Source organism: Gossypium arboreum, chromosome 8 (assembly GCF_025698485.1).
Source record: "Gossypium arboreum isolate Shixiya-1 chromosome 8, ASM2569848v2, whole genome shotgun sequence".
Taxonomy (NCBI): Eukaryota; Viridiplantae; Streptophyta; class Magnoliopsida; order Malvales; family Malvaceae; genus Gossypium; species Gossypium arboreum.
The window spans coordinates 108,580,588-108,601,242 of record NC_069077.1 but is presented as its reverse complement, the minus strand read 5'-3'; the positions used below and the strand labels follow the sequence as shown (position 1 = coordinate 108,601,242).

At 36.1% G+C, this 20,655-nt stretch overlaps 1 protein-coding gene across 1 annotated transcript; it reads left to right on the top strand.

The window, feature by feature from the left end:
- Positions 1–15,023: 15,023 nt before the first annotated feature.
- LOC128296641 (uncharacterized) lies at positions 15,024–16,705 on the top strand. The gene is made up of 7 exons (XM_053032078.1): positions 15,024–15,165; positions 15,316–15,500; positions 15,567–15,667; positions 15,803–15,858; positions 15,973–16,091; positions 16,251–16,400; positions 16,691–16,705. Exons 1-7 carry the CDS (start codon positions 15,024–15,026, stop codon positions 16,703–16,705), a joined length of 768 nt encoding a protein of 255 aa, XP_052888038.1.
- Positions 16,706–20,655: the final 3,950 nt, after the last annotated feature.

Sequence of the window (20,655 nt, the reverse complement as noted above, 5' to 3'; positions counted from 1 at the left end):
AATATCGTATGGCCATGGTACAGGCCAGTGTGCTAGGCCGAGTCTCTCACACGGCTGAGACACACGGTCGTGTCTCTACCCGTGTGTTTACTATCATGCATATTGACTTGAAATTTTTACATGTAGGGGACACATGGCCGGACCACAGGCCCATGGGGCTAGCCGTGTGTGACACACGTCCGTGTGTCTACTCGTGTGGAAAGTATAAGGCTATTTACCAAGCCTCTTTGCTACCCTTACTTACACAACCTGCACAATGACCACTATATCCAATATACGACTATCTCAAACAACAAAATCATCATGATAGATAACATTCCATTTACATATTTTACTCAACCATGAAAATAACTTCATTCTATACAAAAAACAAAAAATGAACATTAGCCATTATTCGAGGCTTAATACAAAATCAGGGATTTATCCCGAGCCAACACATTTGGCCAAGTTAATATTAACACAAAACATAAGTCTAATTCCCTATACATGCCATATTCAAAAGTATAAATCAAATTATACCGAATGCTTCGATTGATAGTGTCATCAATATCTCTGACTTCCGTTGATCCTTGAGCTAGATAAGCGGCACTATAAGAAAAAGGGAAGAAGAGGGAGTAAGCATAAAGCTTAGTAAATTGCATATAAATAATTATATGGCAACACTTTACCATTCATCAACAAGTATCATAATACACAAGTAGGCATAAGCAAAACTTACTCATCAATATTCAATACACATCATATAACATATAATGTGACTCACATTTTATACATACCAAATAAGTACCTGTATCACTCACAATACGGTTATACTTTCCTCATTAACTAGAAATTAGAACTTTCACCGTTGAACCATTCGGAATGCTATCGGAGATTCCATAACCTCCAACGTGGTGTAAGGTGCCAATGCCATGTCCCAGACATGGTCTTACACTGACTATCATCTCGTAGCCCCAGGCATGTCTTACACTAGCACTCGTCTCGATGCCGATGTCATGTCCTAGGCACGGTCTTACACTGGCTCTCATAATGTGGCCGATGCATGTCCCAGACATGTCTTACATTAGCTCACAATAACCCATATGTCATGGTATGAATATCTAATTTATTTCCTAGTTTCAAACAAGAACTCTACTATCTTTATTGTCATCATGCTTTCTCAATTCCATAATCAAGCATTTCATGCTATATTAAATTCAAGTACAATTCAACACATACATTAACAATGTAGTCGTATTATTTACATACAACTACCTCGGATTACAAAATGTGGCAACTAGTCGATTTAGTCGATTTGCTTGGCTTTCCCCCGGTCTAGATTTGGATTCGGTATTTCTTGATCTATAATAACAAAATGCACTTATTTAGTCACTTTATCAATTTAGGCACTCTACAATTCATAATTGGGCAAAATGACCAATTTGCCCCTAGACTTTTGCAGAATGACTATTTTACCCCTGAGCCTAAAAATCAATTTTTATCGAATTTCTTCACACCTTAAGCCTAGCCAAACCCTTTTCTACTCTTATAGCAACTACAAATTCTCACTATTTCACACACTTATCATCTATTTTACAACTTATGCAAAATAGTCCTTTTAGGTGTTTTCATGCTAACACTTTTCACAAAAGTTGTTTATAAGACACCCAAGACTCATTTTCTTCCATAAAAAATCAGAAAAAATTACAAATCCTTTCATGGAAAAACCATAAACTCTTAATCATTTTGTAAATAGTACCTTCATTTGGAAACTTAAGCTTTAAGGGTCTCAAAAGTACAAAAAATTCAACAAAGGGTTGGAAAATCACTTACTTGTGAAGGCTTAAACTTGCTGAAATTTTTAAGCTCCAAAACCTTTATTTTGCTGAAACTTTTGGTGGTAGAGAAGAAGATGAGAAGTTCATATCATCTTTCTCTTATTTTATTTCAATTTTAGTCAAAATTGGTCACCAACCCACCCAATTTTGACCATTTCTCTTTCTTATGTCCCCTATGGCTGGCTAGCATCCTTTCTAAGGTCTATTTGACCTTTAAATTACCCCAGTTTAGGTTTCATGGAAATTTAACACCCTTAGATATCAATTTAAGACTTTTTCACTTCATGTGATTTAGTCCTTTTTCTCAATTAGGCTTCCAAACGCTAAAATTGACTCACATAAATTTTCATGTACTCTTAAAAACATGCTAATACGCCAAAATAATAATAAAATAATTTTATTGACATCAAATTTGTGGTCTTGAGGCCACTAATCTGACTAGGTCCTAAATCGGGTTGTTACAAAGTTCGCATGAAAAATAATAAGCATTGCATTAACATGCTATTTTTCAATTTCTCTCTATTTATTCAAAGTCTAGTTATGTTGTTTTCTCGAGTCAAAGTCACTAAATTATTTATATCTAGAGTTATAGGGCTCCAAATTGAGAAAAATTAATTTTTCCAAAAACTAGACTCATATATATTCTTACCATAAAATTTTCAGAATTTTTGGTCTACTCAATAAGTACAGTTTATTCTTTAAAGTCTCCCCTGTTTCTCTATCTAATAGTTCCAACCTTCCTTTACCAAAAATCAATTATCTCATAGTACGAAACTCAGATGATGTTACTGTCTATTTCCCTTGAAAATATACTCATTAAGGATTTTAAGCATATAATTTATAACCCATGATTAGTTTTTTTACAATTTCTAGTGATTTTTCCAAGTCAGAATAGGGGATTCCAAACTCATTCTGACTCTATCTCACAAGAATTAAAATATATCGAAATTTGAGATTCCTATGCTTACAACGTTTCCTTTATATGAAACTAGGCTCATTAAGCTTTAATTCCATATCTTATTCAGTGTTTAATTTGACTTCCACAATTTTTGGTGGATTTTCAAAAAAGGACTACTGCTGCTGTCCAAACTGTTCTAGTGTAGGAAAATTATAATCAACATAAGATTGCCATAAAAATTATTCACATATGAATCACTCATTCATTTACATTGTTATCACAAGTCCATTTAATTTCACATGTCAAACTTATGTTCATGGGTTCCTGTGCTATCATTTAGCACAACACTCGTCCAACCATGACAATTCATATGCATCATAATAGTATCATATAATATAAATGACGTATTATGGCAAGGACTCTTTATTTCATTTTTCATATCAAACTCGTTGAATTTCTTGAAATCTCGATGGATATCCCATTCACCGTCAATTCATACAAGTGATCATTTCAATTATGCGCTCTCGCGAACCTCATTCCTACGGCGGGATTACCAGTCCAGGCTAAATGCCCCGTAATATAAACTCATAGAATGTCGTCGGGATTACCAATCCAGGTTAAATCCCTTGCAACGACAACTACCCTTATGAGTTTGGATCTAAATTACCAGTCAAGGCTAAATTCAGACCTAAATCGGATTACCCGTCTGGGCTAAATCCATTCCAGCACACATATTCTTTGGAAGGCTAGATCAAGTTCATGTCCGTCAATTCGTATTTTCCCTTTCTAAAGAGCACACTCCCGTGAACCTCCTTTCTTACAGTGGGATTACCAGTCTAGGTTAAATCCCTTGTAATGAAATATGCTCTAATGAGCTCAGATCTGAATTTTCAGTCTAGGCTAAATTCAGATCCTAATCGGAGTAAACGTCCGGGCTAAATCCATTTACACATATTCTTTGGGAGGGCTATATAGGGATTGGATCACCCATCCTGGCTAGATCCTTTTTACTATCAATTCCTTTTTAAAAGAATCCATCGAGTATCCTTTTAATTCAACTGGGGTATTTAATCCCCTTTCCATCCATTTATATCCATGTCTCATAATATCATTCATGTTTTCATGGTAACAATTAACATATAATACATGAAACATCAAGACACATAGTACATGGTAGAAATGAAATATTTACATTTCACATTATATCAAGGCATTAGAGATATCATATAATGTCACATTAATTATGCACTTACTAATCATGTATCATTATTCTCTTGAATTTCATGCATCATTGTTTCATATCATATTTTCACATCATGAACTCATTCCATCACTTTTCAATGTATTTACTCATGCCAATCATACAATGACAATAAGGGATTTTTAATTTAAACAAGCATTGCATTATTATTGACACACAAACTTACATCGATTCCAAGTACAGCTAATTATTTCGAATTAGTCCTTAACCTCGTTCAACCTCATTCTAAGCCTGAATCTTGTTTTCTTGATCTAACATTACAAATATAGCTCATTTATTACTCACATTATCCAAGTGGGTCCATAAATCATACTTTTAGAAATTTGCATTTTAACCTTTAAACTTTCACTTATTTACACTTTGGCCCCTAGGCTCGTAAAATGACTTTTATTCCATTTTCTTGCATTTTAAGCCTAGCCGAATCATTTTCATAACTATAGAAGCCCCCAATTTCCACTAAATCACCCTTTTATGACAAATTTTATAACTTTTGCAAAACGGTCCCTTCGGACGTTTTCATCGTAAATCACTTAGTAAAAGTTGTTTCTCTAACCATAAACATGCATAATCTACCATTAAACCTCAAAATACCAGCATGTCACTCATGGGTAAATTTTTAAACATAAACCCTAGCTCAAAATAATGGTAGAAATAGGTAAATCGGGTTACCGGGACTTCAAAAATGTAAAGAACATTAAAAACGGGGCTCAGGATCACTTACAAATGAGGTTGGAAGCTTAACCAAACCCTATTAATGGCTTCCATGGTATATTCGGCTGGATGAAGAAGATGGGCATGAATTTTGGCTTATTTTCCCTTTTTATTATTTTAATTACTAAAAGACCAAAATGCCCCTAACTTAAAAATATTCTATTTCACCCATTTCATGTCTATTTTTGTCCAAAAAATTAACCAATGGAATAATTACCATACAAGGGCCTCTAATATAAAATTTCATATCAATTGGGCACCTCTAGCATGTAGAACTCAACTTTTGTACTTTTTACAATTTAGTCATTTTGACCAAATTGAGTGCCCAAACGTCAAAATTTTTGAACGAGATTTTCATGAAATCATTCCATAAAATTATAGACCATAAAAATATAATAAAAATAAATTTTATTACGTTTGATTTGGGGTCTCAAAACCACTATTCCAACTAGGCCCTATTTTAGGATGCTACTTACAAGACACTTGGAAACGAACTCTGAAATGTCTCTTTTCATTCCCAACCACCAGTACAATTTCTTCAGGTTGTTGTACATTTTTACACTACCCAGGTGGATTGAAAAACACCCACTATGTGCCTCTCGTAGAATCTTCTGAATAATCTCATTGTCCTTGGGTACACAGATTCTATCTTTGAACATTATATATCCATCGATAACAATATGAAATTTAGATTCATTTCCCATCTCGCACTGAGCCATCTTAGCTTACCACTCCTTATCACCTTTCTAAGCTTTACGGATCTCTTGTAGAAACGTCGATCTAGCTCTCAACTCTACTAGAACGGAACCATCGTTAGACACAGTCAATTGAGTATTCATGGCTCTTAAGACGAACAATGACTTTCTACTCAAAGCGTCGGTGAATACATTCGCCTTTCTCGGGTGATAGTCAATTATCAGCTCATAATTCTGTATTAGCTCTAACCACTTTTGTTGTCGTAGATTCAAATACTTTTGAGTCATCAAATACCTGAAACTTTTATGATCAGTAAATACTCGGCATTTCTCGCAATACAAATGGTGTCTCCAAATTTTCAACGCAAACATGATGGCGGCTAACTCTAAATTGTGTGTCGGGTAGTTTTTCTCATGTGACTTCAGCTGTCTCGAAGCTTAAGCTATAACTCTACCTTCTTGCATAAGCACACACCTTAAACCATTCAAGGAGGCATCACTATATATCACAAATTCTTTGCCCGACTCCGGCTGCAGTAACACTGGTGCTTCGGTCAACAAAGCCTTTAATTTCTTGAAACTCTATTGACACTTTTCTGTCCATTCCAACTTAACATATTTTTGTAGCAACCTTGTCATCAGAGTAGATATCATGGAGAATCCGTTTACAAACCGTCTATAGTATCTGGCAAAACCCAAAAAGCTTCGAACCTCTGTCACATTCTGCAGTGGTTTCCACTCAACAATAGCCTAGATCTTGCTTGGGTCAACTCTAATCTCATCTCCCGACACGATGTGTCCTAAGAATCCAACCTCTTTAAGCCAAAATTCACTTTTTCTAAACTTGGTGTATAACTGTTTATCTCTCAAAGTTTGTAAAACCGTCCTCAGATGCTCCGCGTGCTCACCCTCATCAAACGAGTAAATCAGTATGTCGTCAATAAAGCCACTTCAAATTTATCCAAATACGGCTGAAAAATGCAATTCATCAAATTCATAAACACTGCCGGGGCATTAGTCAAACCAAAGGGCATAACGAGGAACTCATAATACCCGTATCTCGTCCAAAATACAGTCTTCGGTACATCTTGCTTTTTAACTCTTAGCTGATAGTAGCCAGACCTCGAATCAATCTTAGAAAACATGGTGGCTCACTTCAATTGATCGAGCAAATCATTAATCCTTGGCAAAGGATACTTGTTCTTCACAGTTACCTTATTGAGCTGTCTATAGTCGATACATAACCTCATTGACCTATCTTTCTTTTTCACAAAAAGTACTGGGGTACCCCACGGTGAATAGCTCAATCTCATAAAGCCCTTATCCGTTAACTCTTGTAACTGCATTTTCAAATCTTTCAATTCCATCAGAGCCATCCTATACGGAGCGATCGAGATAGGTGTCATACTAGGGACCAACTCAATACCAAATTCAACTTTCCTAGTTGGAGGTAATCCGGGCAACTCTTCCGGAAACACATCTATAAACTCACAAACCACTGGTATTGATTCAATCTTCGATTCAGACACTTGGGTATCCAGCATAAAAGCGAGACAAGCCTCATGCCCTTTTTTTCAAATATTTCTCAGCAACCAAAGACAATATTATTACGAACAGGTTATTCGATTCATCTGGTCCAATCCGAAGAACATTCCCGTCTTCACATTTTAACTCAATAGCTTTTCTCCCACAGTCCATTATAACACCATGAGAAGTTAACCAATCCATCCCAAGGATTACATCAAATTCATTAAACGGAAATAACATCAAGTTAACCGGAAAACAATGACTTCTAATTGTCAAAGGACAATTTCTACACACATGGTCAACTAGCATATGTCTGCCTAAAGGGTTGGACACTTTTACCACAAATGTAGTGGACTCTACTAGCATGTTCATATGAGAAATCAATTCCTTACAGATAAGAGTGGGTATACCTCTGGTCAATTAAAGCAACAACAGACATATCATGGATAGAGAAGGTACCCGTGATCACATCGGGAAACTCTACCTCTTCACGAACAAGAATAGCGTAAGTCCTTACATGCGCTCTACCCTTGGACCTCACTGCAGCATCTCTTGGTCCACCTCTGCTGGTAGCTCCGCTCCCAGGGTTCTTTTTTGGTCTACCCCTCAAATGAGCACTACTTGCTCTCACATCTTACTTTTTCTCTTTGTCATCTAGTTCGAGACAATCTCAGATGAAGTGGTCCAGTGACCCACATTTGAAACACCCTCTTTCTTTGCCTCAGTATTCACCGCAATGGCGACTACCACATTACAGAAATTCTGGCCTATTTGGCTGAGCACTGCTGACACTTGAGATAGAAGTGGTCTGGACTCAAGAAGTTGTGTTCTGCTAGTTCTTGATCCTATTCGAGAACCACACCGAAGCATTCAATTAGGTAGTGAGTTCTTTAGATTTCTTAGATAAGGACTGATGCAATTTCCCCATCTATCTTTTTCTTGAGTCACGCGACTCAATAGCTGTTTTTCTCCTATCTTTAACCAACTCTTCTGCTTTGCATGCCCTCTCAACAAGTACCACAAATTCCCTTAACTCTAGGATGCCAAAAAATACTCGGATATCCTCATTTAGACCATCCTCAAACCTCTAACACATGGTGGCTTCTGTGGATACCACTCCCGTGCATAATTCCTGAGTTTCACAAACTCACGTTCATATTCCGCTACTGTCTTACTACCTTGCTTCAACTCTATAAATTTCTTCCTTTTCTAGTCTATAAAACTCTGGCTAATTTACTTTTTTCGGAACTCTTCCTGGAAGAATTCCCAAGTTACTCTCTCTCTCGATACAACTAACACGAGAGTATTCTACCATTTGTAGGCCGAGTCTCATAAAAGTGACACCATACACTTCACGCACTCTTTTCGTGTGCACGATAGTTCGTCAAATACCCTAATGGTATTCTCCAACCAAAACTCTGCTCTCTTCGAGTCGTCATCTATGTTAGCCCTGAATTCTTCTGCCCTATGCTTCCATATCTTCTCTACTGGAGGCTTCTCCCTCCTAAACACATTTGCTCCTTGCAGAGCTACAAAAGCATACTAAGGAATCGGAGGAGGTGGGGGAGATGGAGTGCTTAGATTCGCATGAACAAAATTTGTATACCTAGCATCCATTATTCGTAGGTAGGCTTCTCTAGCCCCTCCGCCTTAGCCTATAGTCACAGGCTTACTCTCAACTGACGCAGTCCCTTTAGTAGGAGCCGGCGCGTTACTTTCCACGTCATCTGTCGTAGCTCTATCTGGATTCATTTACTATATGAAAATAGAATTTATAATCGTCAGGAGTCATCACACTATCAATATACAGTTATGGCATGTATTAGCTAGACTCGTACTCATGCTAGGTTAGTCCTAGAACCGACTAAACCATAGCTCTGATAGTACTAAATGTAAGACCCCACACCCGTATCCTATGCCGGGACAGAATACGATGTGTTACCTAACTCAGTCACAGCCATTCACATATTTCTTAGTCATTAAATTTTGGTCAAATTTAGAACCTTTCCACTCTAAATTGTAAACTCCATAATAAAGGCCTACTAGGCTCTAAACGTTCATTTAAAACCATTCAGGAATGATTTGGGTCTTACCACGAACCCTGAAAATGTTACTAGCCACAGGGGCACACGCTCGAGTGACCAAATCGACATGGTCGTGCTGTTGGACCATGTGACTCACACGGCCTAAACAATACAGGGGCACGCCCGTGTCCCTCACACATGTGGAATAAATTCTAAATTCATAACTAAAAGGGTTTTAACATGGCCTAGAACACACCCATGTCCTTGGCCCGTGTCCTAGCCCGTGTGAAAAAACCTGGACATTCTATTTCTGACGTCAGCAATTCTAAAGGGTCACACGGCCAAGGCACACACCCATAGGCTAGGCCGTGCCCTTCATACGGCTGAGACACACAGCCGTGGCTCTGCCCTTGTGTTTACTATCATGCATACTGACTTGAAATTTTTACGTCCAGATGACACACGGCCGGCTCACCGCCATATGGCGGATCGTGTGTCACACACAGCCTAGACACATGCCATTGTGCCTACCCATGTGGACAAAACGAGGCTATTTACCAAGCCTCTTTGCCACCCTTACATACATAACTGCATAAAGTCACTCCATGCCAATACAAGGGTACATCACATAGTCAAAATAGCCACAATGGACAACATTTCATTTGTGCAATTTACTCATCCATGGAAATAATATCTTTTATATAAATATCAAAATGAGCATTGACTATTATCCATGGTCTTATACAAAATAATGTATTTATCCCAAGCCAACACGTTTGGCTATTTATCCATAATACAAAATATTAAATTCTAGCCCTATACATGCCATACACAAAAACAAGAAATCTAACTATACCGAGTGCTTCGAATGATAGTGTGATCGTGGCCTCCGATGTCTGTTGATCCTCGAGCTATTCAGGCGACACTATAACAAAATGGAGAAGAAAGGGAGTAAGCATAAATCTTAGTAAGAAGTATGCAAACACATAGCAACAACTATACCATTCATCAACATGCTCTTGATATAAACAGTGTAACATCCCGAAATAGGGCCTTAACGGAACAATGGTTGCGAGACCATGAATTTGAGAAAAAAAAGTTTATTGGGATTAATTTTATGATTTACTGAGTGATTAGATGCATGTGTTAGAATACCGATAAGAAATTTCAGTGATTGCATGTCCGATTTGCATATTAGGGCTTAATTGCAAAAGTTGATAAATATGAGTTCTAAATGCTAAGGGATTAAATTGAAGTGCATAATTGAAGTAGAGGTCCTTAAATGGTAATCAGACCATTATATTTTCATGGACAAAAATGGATATACATAGGTAGAAATAACTAAAAAATTTAATGAAAGGCATTTTAGTAAAGTGTCAAATAAAAGAATTAAAAAGGGAAAAAGATGGCAAAAATGTGCTCATCTTCTTCCTTAGGCCGAATGTTAAGGTTTCTCCATAGCTAGGGTTTGTTTCAAGCTTCCAAGCTCCATAGTATGTGATTCCAAGCCCCGTTTTTAATGTTCTTTACATTTTTAGAGTCCCGGTAGCTTGATTAAGCCTATTCTAGCAATAATTTAACCTAGGGTTTACATTTGGAAAAATACCCATAGGTGAAATGTGTTTATTTTGATGTTTTATGGTAGAATATGAATCTTGAAATTGTGTTAAACAAATTTTGGTAAGAGATTTACGTGAAAACAAGTAAAACGATATAATCGGTAAAAATACCTAATGTTCATAAGTACATATTAGAGTGAGAGTTTGATGTTGCCATAAAAGGGAAAAATGATCAGCATGTCATAAAACATAATAAAATAGGATGAAGTTTAATTTTTGAGCCTTGGAGAAAAAGTGTAAATATGTAAAAGTTTAGAGCCAAAAGTGTAATTTTGCCAAAGTTTGAGTCAAGGATTGTTTTAATAAATGTGAGTATTAAATAAGCTAAATTTGTTATTATAGATCAAGAAGAACGAAATCCAGAGTTAGACCGGGGAAAGAAAAAGATAGTGGACTAAATCGATATAGTTGATCGTATTTTGTTTTGATGTAAGTTTGCGGTAAATAAATACAATATTCTATTATTTTATGTTAATGTTGTTAATTTCCAGCATGTGTATATTTATTTTATGGAATTATTCAAAGAAGAGTCAAGCATGAATTGACGAAGAAGTAATTTCAGAAAGTCCCAGTTGAACCTTAGGAATGTGTAGGATACAATTGTCATGACACTAGGGTTTAAGGATACCATGTAAGACCATGCCAAGGCATGACAATCGGTAAGGTTTCTAAGGCAAGGATATCATGTAAGACCATGTTAAGACATGGCATTGATAAGTTACTATAAGGCAAAGGTCCCATGTAAGACCATGCCAACGCATGGCATTGGTGAGTTCATAAGGCAAGGATACCATGTAAGACCATGTCGAGACATGGAAATGGTAAGTTTCCAAAGGATACCACGTAAGACCATGACAAGTCATGGGAATGGTAAGGTACCCGTGTATCCTTAGTGTTCCAAGTGGTTCAACGGGAAAATTTAAAGAGAATATCAAGGTAAGGTAAGGTAAGACGAGTTATACTAAAAAGGTAAGACAAGTTCATGCTAGAAGAGTAAAGGTAAGTATATAATGTTCATGTATGCTTGATAAGGAAAAAGGTAAGTAAAAATGTATTAATAAATTTGATTAAGTAAGTAAGTATTTAAGTAAGTGAGTAAGTTAAAAAGTTTAAAATATGTCTATGACAATTAATGAAGTTGCATTAAGTAGTATCATGCCAAGTAGCAAGATAATTCTTATGAATGTTGTTATTTATTTGCATGCAAACTTATTAAGCTTAATGCTTACCCCCTTTATTTTCCTTCTTTTTATAGTTTTGTCAAGCTAACTTGGGGATTGTAAATTACGTCGCAGGTCCGAGCACACTATCACAAGGATTATTTTGGTGTAGCTAGACGTTTCATTTTTAGTATGGCATGTATAGCATCATAGACATTTTGTGTGTATGATCTTATGATATGGCTAATCAATGGTATGTAAATGCTTGATAATGATTAGCTATTGGAATGGCTAATCAGGGACATGTTTGGTGTTTTGTATGCCTAATTTGCTAGTTATTCCATGGAAATCATGAAAAAGGTGAAATTAGCTTTAAAACAGTATCGGACAACAGTAATGATGTGAATTTGAAAAATCACTAAAAATAGTAGAAATAGATTTATATAGTTAATGAGATAGAATTAAAGCTTATTGAGTATATTTTCATATGAAAGAAACATAGTAAATAAAAGAGTTGTATTTTATGAGATATTTATATTTTGGTGAGACAGGGTCAGACTGATTTCTAAATCCCCTATTATGACTTTAGAAATTCCCTAAAAATTGTAAAAAACTAATTAGGAGTTAAACTTTATATGTATAGATTCCTTATTGAGTCTAATTTTAATAAAAATAAATGGAATGGTTATTTAAATTCTGTACAGGGAGAAAATTAATTTGTAGTGAACAGAGGTCAGAGCAACCAAACACTGAAACAGGGGAAACTTCAACTAATAAACTGTACTAATTGGCCTGACCAAAAATTCTAAAACAAATTTAGTAAGAAGATATATGAGTCTAGTTTCAGAGAAAATTTATATATTTGAATTTCAAGTTTCGTAACTCGAGTTATGATTTATTTAGTGACTATGATGCAGATGGATAGTTTATTTATGAAAGATGAAATAAATTGTTTTGATTTGTTTAAGTGATCGGAAAATTTTTATTGATTCCTATTTGTTCCCGAACCATTTCAATTTCATGTTTTAGGGTCTCGAGGACCCTTTTTAGGGACATATTGAATGAATGAAACTAAATTAATTTTAAAAGTAAATTTTTATGCCCTGAATTAGTAAGCTAAGTCCGGTAACACCTCGTGCTCGACTCCGGCGACAGTCTCGGGTAAGGGGTGTTACATTTATTCATAAACAAAACTTACTCATCCCAATCCAATACTCATTATATAATATATATTGAACTCACGTCTCACACAGACTGAATAGGTACCTGTATATCTCACAACAAGGTTATACTTTTCTCTTGATTTTAAACCATAACTCTCACCGTTAAACCATTCGGAATACTACCGGATATTCAATGAGCCTCAACATGGGGTAGGATGTCGATGCCATGTCCCGGGTGTGGTCTTACACTAGCTCAACTCATAGTTGATGCATGTCCTAGACATGTCTTACTCTGGCTTACGTCTCGAGGTTGATGCATGTCCCAGACATGTCTTACACTAGCTCTCATCTCAATGCTGATGCCATGTCCCAGACATGTTCTTACACTGGCTCTCGTAATGAGGCTGATGCATGTCCCAGACATGTCTTACACTAACTCACAATAATCCATATGTCATGGCATGAATATTCGATATATTTCTTATGGTTCAAACGGGAATTCTACTATCTAAACTATCATCATGCATTCTCATTTCCAAAATCAAGTAATTCATGCTAAATTAACTTATCACATATAATGACAATGTAGTTGTATTATTTGTATACAACTTACCTCGGTTACAAAATATGGTGTCTAGTCGGTTTAATCAATTTGCTTGGCCTTCCCCCGGTCTAAGTTCGGAGTTTGAACTTCTTGATCTATAATAACAAAAATTCACAATTTTAATCACTTTATCAATCTAGGCACTCAATAATCTATACTTGGGCAAAATGACCATTTTGCCCCTAAACTTTTGTAAAATGACCATTTTACCCCTATGTCCGAAAATTGATTTTTATCGACTTTCCTCATGCCAAAAACCTAGCTAAACCCCTTTTTCTCTTATAGAAAATCCAAAATTTCTACTATCTCATACATTTATCATCAAATTTTTAACTTACGCAAAATAGTCCCTTTTAGGGTTTTCATGAGAAATTCGTTCACAAAAGTTGTTTATTACACATACTCTTATTCTTCCATAACATTTCAAAAAACTACACATATGCTTTCATAACAAAACCCTAAACTCTCAACCATTTTACAAAATAGTCCCCTTAATAGAAAGCTTATGCTTCAAGGGGTCTAAAAATGTAAAAATCATTAACAAAAAGTATGTAAATCACTTACTTGCAAGAGGAACAAGTTGCTGAAATTTTTTGAAGGTCAAAACCCTTAAAAATGGTAGAAAATCCTGTGGTAGTGAAGAAGATGAGAATGTGATATCATCTTTTTCTTATTTTATTTCTATTTTAGTCAAATTAGCCACCAAACCCACCAAACTTGGACTTTTTGACCAAATTGTCTCCTATGGCTGACCATGCACTATCTTAGGGTCTAATTGTCTTTTAAAGACCCCCAATTTAGATTCTCTAGCTATTTGGCACCTTTAGCTATTAAAATAGGACTTTTGCACTTTATGTGATTTAGTTTTTTTTCGAAATTAAACCCTCAAACGCTAAAATTACTTCATCAAAATTTTCATACACCCTTATAATCATGCTATGAATCCAAAATAATAATAAAATATTTTTTTTCTGACTTTGAATTTGTGGTCCTGAGACCAATATTCTAACTAGCACCAAAATCAGGCTGTTACACTACAGGTTTGCACGGCCTAGACACACGGGCATGTCTACTGGTCGTGTGTGGCATACGAGCTAGTACACGGGCATGTGACCGACCGTGTGGACAAGTCAATAACCCCCTCTAGTTTTTCCACGGCTATGGCACATGGGCGTGTCTTTGGTCGTGTGGTACAAGTCAGTATCTGTGCCCTATTTCAACATGGCCTGTGACACGGGCGTGTCTAGTAGCTGTTTGAGGCACACAACCTATTCAATGGGCGTGTGACCCTTTAATGTTGAAAAATTTTCTAAGTTTTTGAATGTTTACAAATGTTATCAGTTTAGTCCGGAGCCACTTCTAAGCATGTTTTAAGGTCTTGTAAGACCTTAGAAGGGACAATGTGAATGTGTTGAATGGATTTTGATTATGAATGCTTAAATGTATGTGAATGAGTATCCGGTAATGCCTCGTAACCCTATTCTGACGACGGATATGGGTTAGGGGTGTTACAGCAATGTTTGCTTGCTTTAGTCTGTTTGATGATGGGAGTATATTGGTTGAGTTACAAGAAGCCAACTTGGATTGATCAGATTCGGGATAAGCAGTTAAGGGATGAGTCTTTGGGTTTACGGTTTCAACAAATTGAGAGTGGTACTACTTCAGAATTTGGGTTGAACAGTGATGGTGTTTTGTGTTTATGAGGCTGAATTTGTGTGCCAAACGATTCTAATCTAAGGCAGTCTATTTTGAAGGAGGCATATAATAGCCCTTATACTATGCATCCCGGAGGTAATAAGATGTATCGCAACCTCTGTGAGTTATACTGGTGGCCAGGTTTAAAGCGTGAGGTTACAGAATTTGTGGCTCGATGCTTGACGTGCCAGCAGGTTAAGGTTGAGTACCAATTGCCTTCGGGATTGTTGCAGCCAGTCAAGATTTCCTTATGGAAATTGGAGCGTGTAATGATGGACTTCATTAGTCGGTTGCCCTTGACACCCACTAAGAATGATTCTGTTTGGGTTATCATGGATCGATTAACCAAGTCTGCTCACTTCATTCTGGTTTGGACGGACATTTCTCTTTAGAAGTTGGCGAAGCTGTATATCTCTGAGATAGTTAGACTTCATGGGGTTCTAGTGTTGATTATTTCTGATAGAGATCCTCGTTTTATGTCTCAGTTCTGGAAGTAGTTACATGAAGCTCTGGGGTCGAGATTGGACTTCAGTACTGCGTTTCATCCTCAAACTGATGGTCAATCTAATAGGGTGATTCAGATATTGGAGGATATAATTGGGAGTTGCGTGATTGATTTCTAATGTAGTTGGGAGGATTATCTGCGTTTAGCTGAGTTTGCTTACAATAAAAGTTTCCAAGCTAGTATCTAGATGGCACCTTACGAGGCTCTGTATGGTCGTAAGTGTCGTAATCCATTGTATTGGATTGAGTTGGGCGAACGTCGAATTTTGGGTCCTGAGTTGGTTTCTATGACAGAGGATAAAGTTCAACTGTTTCGGGATTGTCTAAAAGTAGCTTCTGATAGGAAAAAATCATATGCACATCTGAAGAGACAGGAGATTGAGTACTCTATGGAGGAATTTGTTTTCCTTCAGGTTTCTCCCTAGAAGAAGATTCTGAGGTTCGGTCGTAAGGGCAAACTAAGCCCTAGGTTTGTTGGGCCGTATCAGATTCTGAAACGAGTAGGACTAATTGTTTACCAGTTGGAGCTACCTCTAGAGTTAGATTGTATTTATAATGTGTTTCACGTCTAGATGTTAAAGCGGTACCGATCTGATCCATCTTACAGAGTCTCGGTTGAGGATATCGCGGTTAGGCTAGATTTGACCTTTGAGGAGAAATCGGTTCAGATTCCGGAGCAAGACGTTAAGGTTCTGAGGAGGAAATCCATTCCGTTAATGAAGGTTTTGTGGCAGAATCATAGCACTGAGGAGGCCACATGGGAACCTGAGGACTCGATGCGTCAGCAGTACCCTCATCTATTCTGATCAAGTAAATTTCGAGGTCTAAATTTCTTTTAGGGGGTAAAATTGTAAGGCCCTAAAGTTTTTGTTTCTGCTTCTGTAAAATTTGACACAACTATGTTCTGCTTCTGTGGTTAAGTGTTTTGGGTATGTGTGAGAGGTCCTAAGTTCAAGCCTTACCTTTAGCAAATTTTATTATTTTTTCTGACTTAAGCCTTATCTCTGTTCAGTGGGCTTATATTTAATTAATAAACTACATCAGAATGGGCTTGCTGGTCTAGTGGTTAAGTTGAGTGTTAGTTTGCTGAAGGTCTTGTGTTCGAATCCCTGTGCGAGCATGGGTATTTTTGCTCGGATTTTGTGTTAGCATTTTGGTGGAATAAAAATTCTAATTAGTGAGTAGTTAAGATTGTGAAAGTGGTAGGAATTGAGTGAAACTCATCTTTTCCCAAAAATCTCTCCCCTTAGGAAAAAACTGAAGTCCTTTATGCTCTCTGTCACTTTTCTTTTCTTTTTTCGTTTTGTTCTTTCTTATCGTTGTCTTCTCTAGCTCCTTTTTGCTGCCAAAGCTCGGTATTCTATTATTTCGGTACTTTTGTGCGTTGCCGATAAGTTTGGTAGATGTGTCTCTTATTTTGGCTTATGAATCAGTGGGTAATGGATTCGTTTTATGTTTAGGAGAGGTTCAAGGTGTTGGGGTTTTCCAATCGACGTTTTAATCGTGTAAATTATCGTTGCTCGTCCTAAGGTAAGAATTTTTAGGCATTTTAAGAGTTTCTTTTCTTGATGTGTTTCAGTTCAATCGCACGTTTTAAGTGATTAATATGATCAAATATTGGCAAATATAGGATTTGTTGGTCTAGGGATAGTGTTTGCTGCAAAACAGAATAAGGTGTGTACCCGAAACACAGAAAAATGAGAGTCAACGAAAGCCAAAAAACCCCACTATCGATGCCACACAGCAGTATGGTAGGCCGTGTGCAACGAAACGGCCGTGTGAGCCACTCGGGCTAGGCCAAATTGGGTGTGTGGTATCTGGGCCAGGTCGTGTGATCCACATGAGTAATGCCAATCTGGGCGTGTGGGCCCATTTATCTAAATTTTTCCCTAGGGTTGCACGGGTCATCCCAAATGACTGCAGGACTACTGTAGGGCCGGTAAGGGCTAATTAAACCCTAAACTGTATGAACTGTCTGTTTGATATTCTAATCTGATTAGAATTCTGATGCATGTCTACTTGCACTATTATCTACTATCTGTATATGATCATAAGCATATGAGTATGTTAGATTATTTTTTTGTACTTGTATATTTCTATATCTGATATAGGGGTTGGGATTATTTATATTGGAGGAAGTGTTCTGAAAGGCAATTTATGCCTATTATCTGGCAGCATGGCTACATTATATCTGTTATGTGCCGCATCAGTACTATATGGTGTGTAGGGATGGGTGGGTGTTTTAAACCCCACATGGTGTGTAGGGATGGTCGGAGATGGTGTGTAGAGGATGGGGGTAGGATTCTAATTCTGATTTGTGTATCTGTATCTGTAATGGGCTTAGGCCCAAATTTGTATTTGATCGATTCTATTTTACTATATATGTGTGCATGCTTAATTCTGTGGGGTTACACACTGAGTTTACATAAACTCACTCTTTTCTGTTTGATCTGTACAAGTAATCCACAGAGGTAGGCAGATCAGTGTAGCGGGGGACTCGACGGTGACCACCTGTTACGTACTATTTCCTATTTGGTTTTACTTTAAATTTTTTATTCCTTTCTATATATTTTTGTAAAATGTGGACTTTTCGGATTATCGTTTCAATTTGGGTTTGACTGCGAATTATGCTTTTAATGTTGCCAAACTTGACAAAATTTCGGATTTTACCAAAAACCAAGGCTTTCTAAAAATATCGAACGATTTTTCCTAAACTTAACGATTTTATAAGCTTTCACTAAAAAGAGGTACATCTTAAGACATTTCGACTAATTAAATAAACGTTTTGGAATAAATATAAAAAAAATAGGTGTTAAATAACCGAAATTGGTTTCTACTAAGATAACCCCATTTTCAAAATCCATTCCATGTGACATTGCCAGATTTGGATATAACGTCTAGGCCGGGTTTGGGATGTTACAACATTATTGTCTACAGTTTCTCCGTCTTATTCACTTTACAATATGCAATTTTTTTACAACAAATTTAGTATGCCAACCTAATAATATACCATTCTCTTATAAATGATGTACCATTATAATAGTAACAATATACCTACACCTTACTAACATTATACCATTCATATTAACATTGTACTATATAAGCTATCGTAATAATGTAGAAAAAGTTGTGAATATAGATGACATAAGATGGATGCCACATTCATATCCCATAATCTTTCATAATACTTCCAAAATCAAAGTTACATTACACCTTTAACCAAAATCCAAAACTATACCACCATTTATGAAGCATGGACACAGACACGTTATACGGGTATGACACAATATAGACACGGCGACACAATAATTTTTAAAAAATGAGGACACAGATACTACATGATACGTCAATAAAAAATATTTTAATATTTATATATAATCTGTTAAAATACTTGATGTAAATGAAAATATTGACATTTTTCATTAATATATAATAAATTATTTTCCATTAAGCTATCTTTTCATTACATAAAATATGGAAACACATAATAATCTACTTTCCAAGTTCATTACACAAAACATTTCATATCAAATCTAAATTTGAAGTTCAACCTATATACCTAAGAAGGCTTGTACAAAAAGAAGCAAAAAAAGAGCAATTTTCTAGTTCAATTCATAGCATTAGCTTTTTCCATATCTTCTTCTTCATTGGAAAAAATTACCATCTTTATGTTCAATTCATCTAGAGATAAGCTAGCAACTTCAAGAACTCCAACTCCTTCAAATGAGTTAAATTCATCACCTCCAATATCCCACATCTTGTTCTCTCCTTCTTTATAATGAAGAGAATTTCTTGAAAGTAATCGAAGATTAGTATGCACAAATACTAAATCTTTGACACATTGAGAATTAATCTTATTTCTCCTCATGGACTGGATAAACGAATATGTACTCCAATTCCTCTCACAATAAGATGATGAAGAAGGTTGCCCAAGAAGTTTCAAAGTTAAGTTTTGGAACAAAGTTATTGAAGCCTCATGAACTAACCATCAAGACTTGAGATCCAAAAGTCATCTATCTTGTAGTGAATCAAATGAACCAAAACATCTAGTGCTCCCGAAAATTTTGCATACTCTTCGAAAGCTATCTTCTTTTCTTTGGTAAAAAGAAATTATCTTCTTAAGCACTTATTCCTTTTCTCTGAGATTTCTACATCTTTATGTGGAGGAAGGCAATTTGGAACCTCATTAAGTCATTCACTACAATAATACTATGTAAACAAATAAATTTAATTTTTAATTGATAATAAATAAGACAAGTATAAAAGAATAAAAACAAGCATAAATGGAATATTTGTTATCTAAGTTTACCTTGGATTTAAAGAATGAGCCATACAATGAAGTGGTGTACTACTCTTAGTCCATTGATCAATAAGAATATTATATACAACTTCATAAAAGATGGATCTCTCTTCTCCTTTCTTCCCTTCATGCTTATAAATGCTTGTCTTCACTTTTTCAAACATTTCATCCCACATCTCATAAACCAATTTAAGAGTATGCCTACCTGTTTCCATAATTCAAAGCATATCATATATATGTGTCGTAAAAGAAAGGACATAATCAACCTTATCCCACCAATGGTCATCCAAAATTCTTTCCTTCACCAAAGAGGCTTTAGAAACGTCATCTTCTCTATAAATAGACCATTCATCACTAATAACCATATTTTGGAAATCTTGTTTAATGAGCTTGAGTGTTTTTAGTATCACAATAATAGAAGCAAATTGAATATCTGTAACGGCAAGTAATTTCAAAAGCACAAAAGAATTAAATATTTTTCAACCCCATAGAGTGATTCATTATGAAGTTTCTTATAAAGATAGCATCATCGCCAACATTAATTGTCCAAAACAGAACATCATATGTAATCAACAGAACATCATATGTAACCTCATTCTTTACGGTGTTTTTTGTAGCACATATATTTTTAAGAGCAAGATTAAAAGTATGCACTACACAAGGTGTCTAAAAGATAT

Bases quoted from the DNA above. Each gene is read 5' to 3' on its own strand.
- LOC128296641 (XM_053032078.1), top strand. From the start codon at position 15,024: ATGGGAGTATATTGGTTGAGTTACAAGAAGCCAACTTGGATTGATCAG. The intron at 15,501-15,566 runs GTTATCATGGAT...ATTTCTCTTTAG, and splicing joins CTAAGAATGATTCTGTTTGG to AAGTTGGCGAAGCTGTATAT. The intron at 16,092-16,250 runs GTTTCTCCCTAG...TTTCACGTCTAG, and splicing joins AGGAATTTGTTTTCCTTCAG to ATGTTAAAGCGGTACCGATC.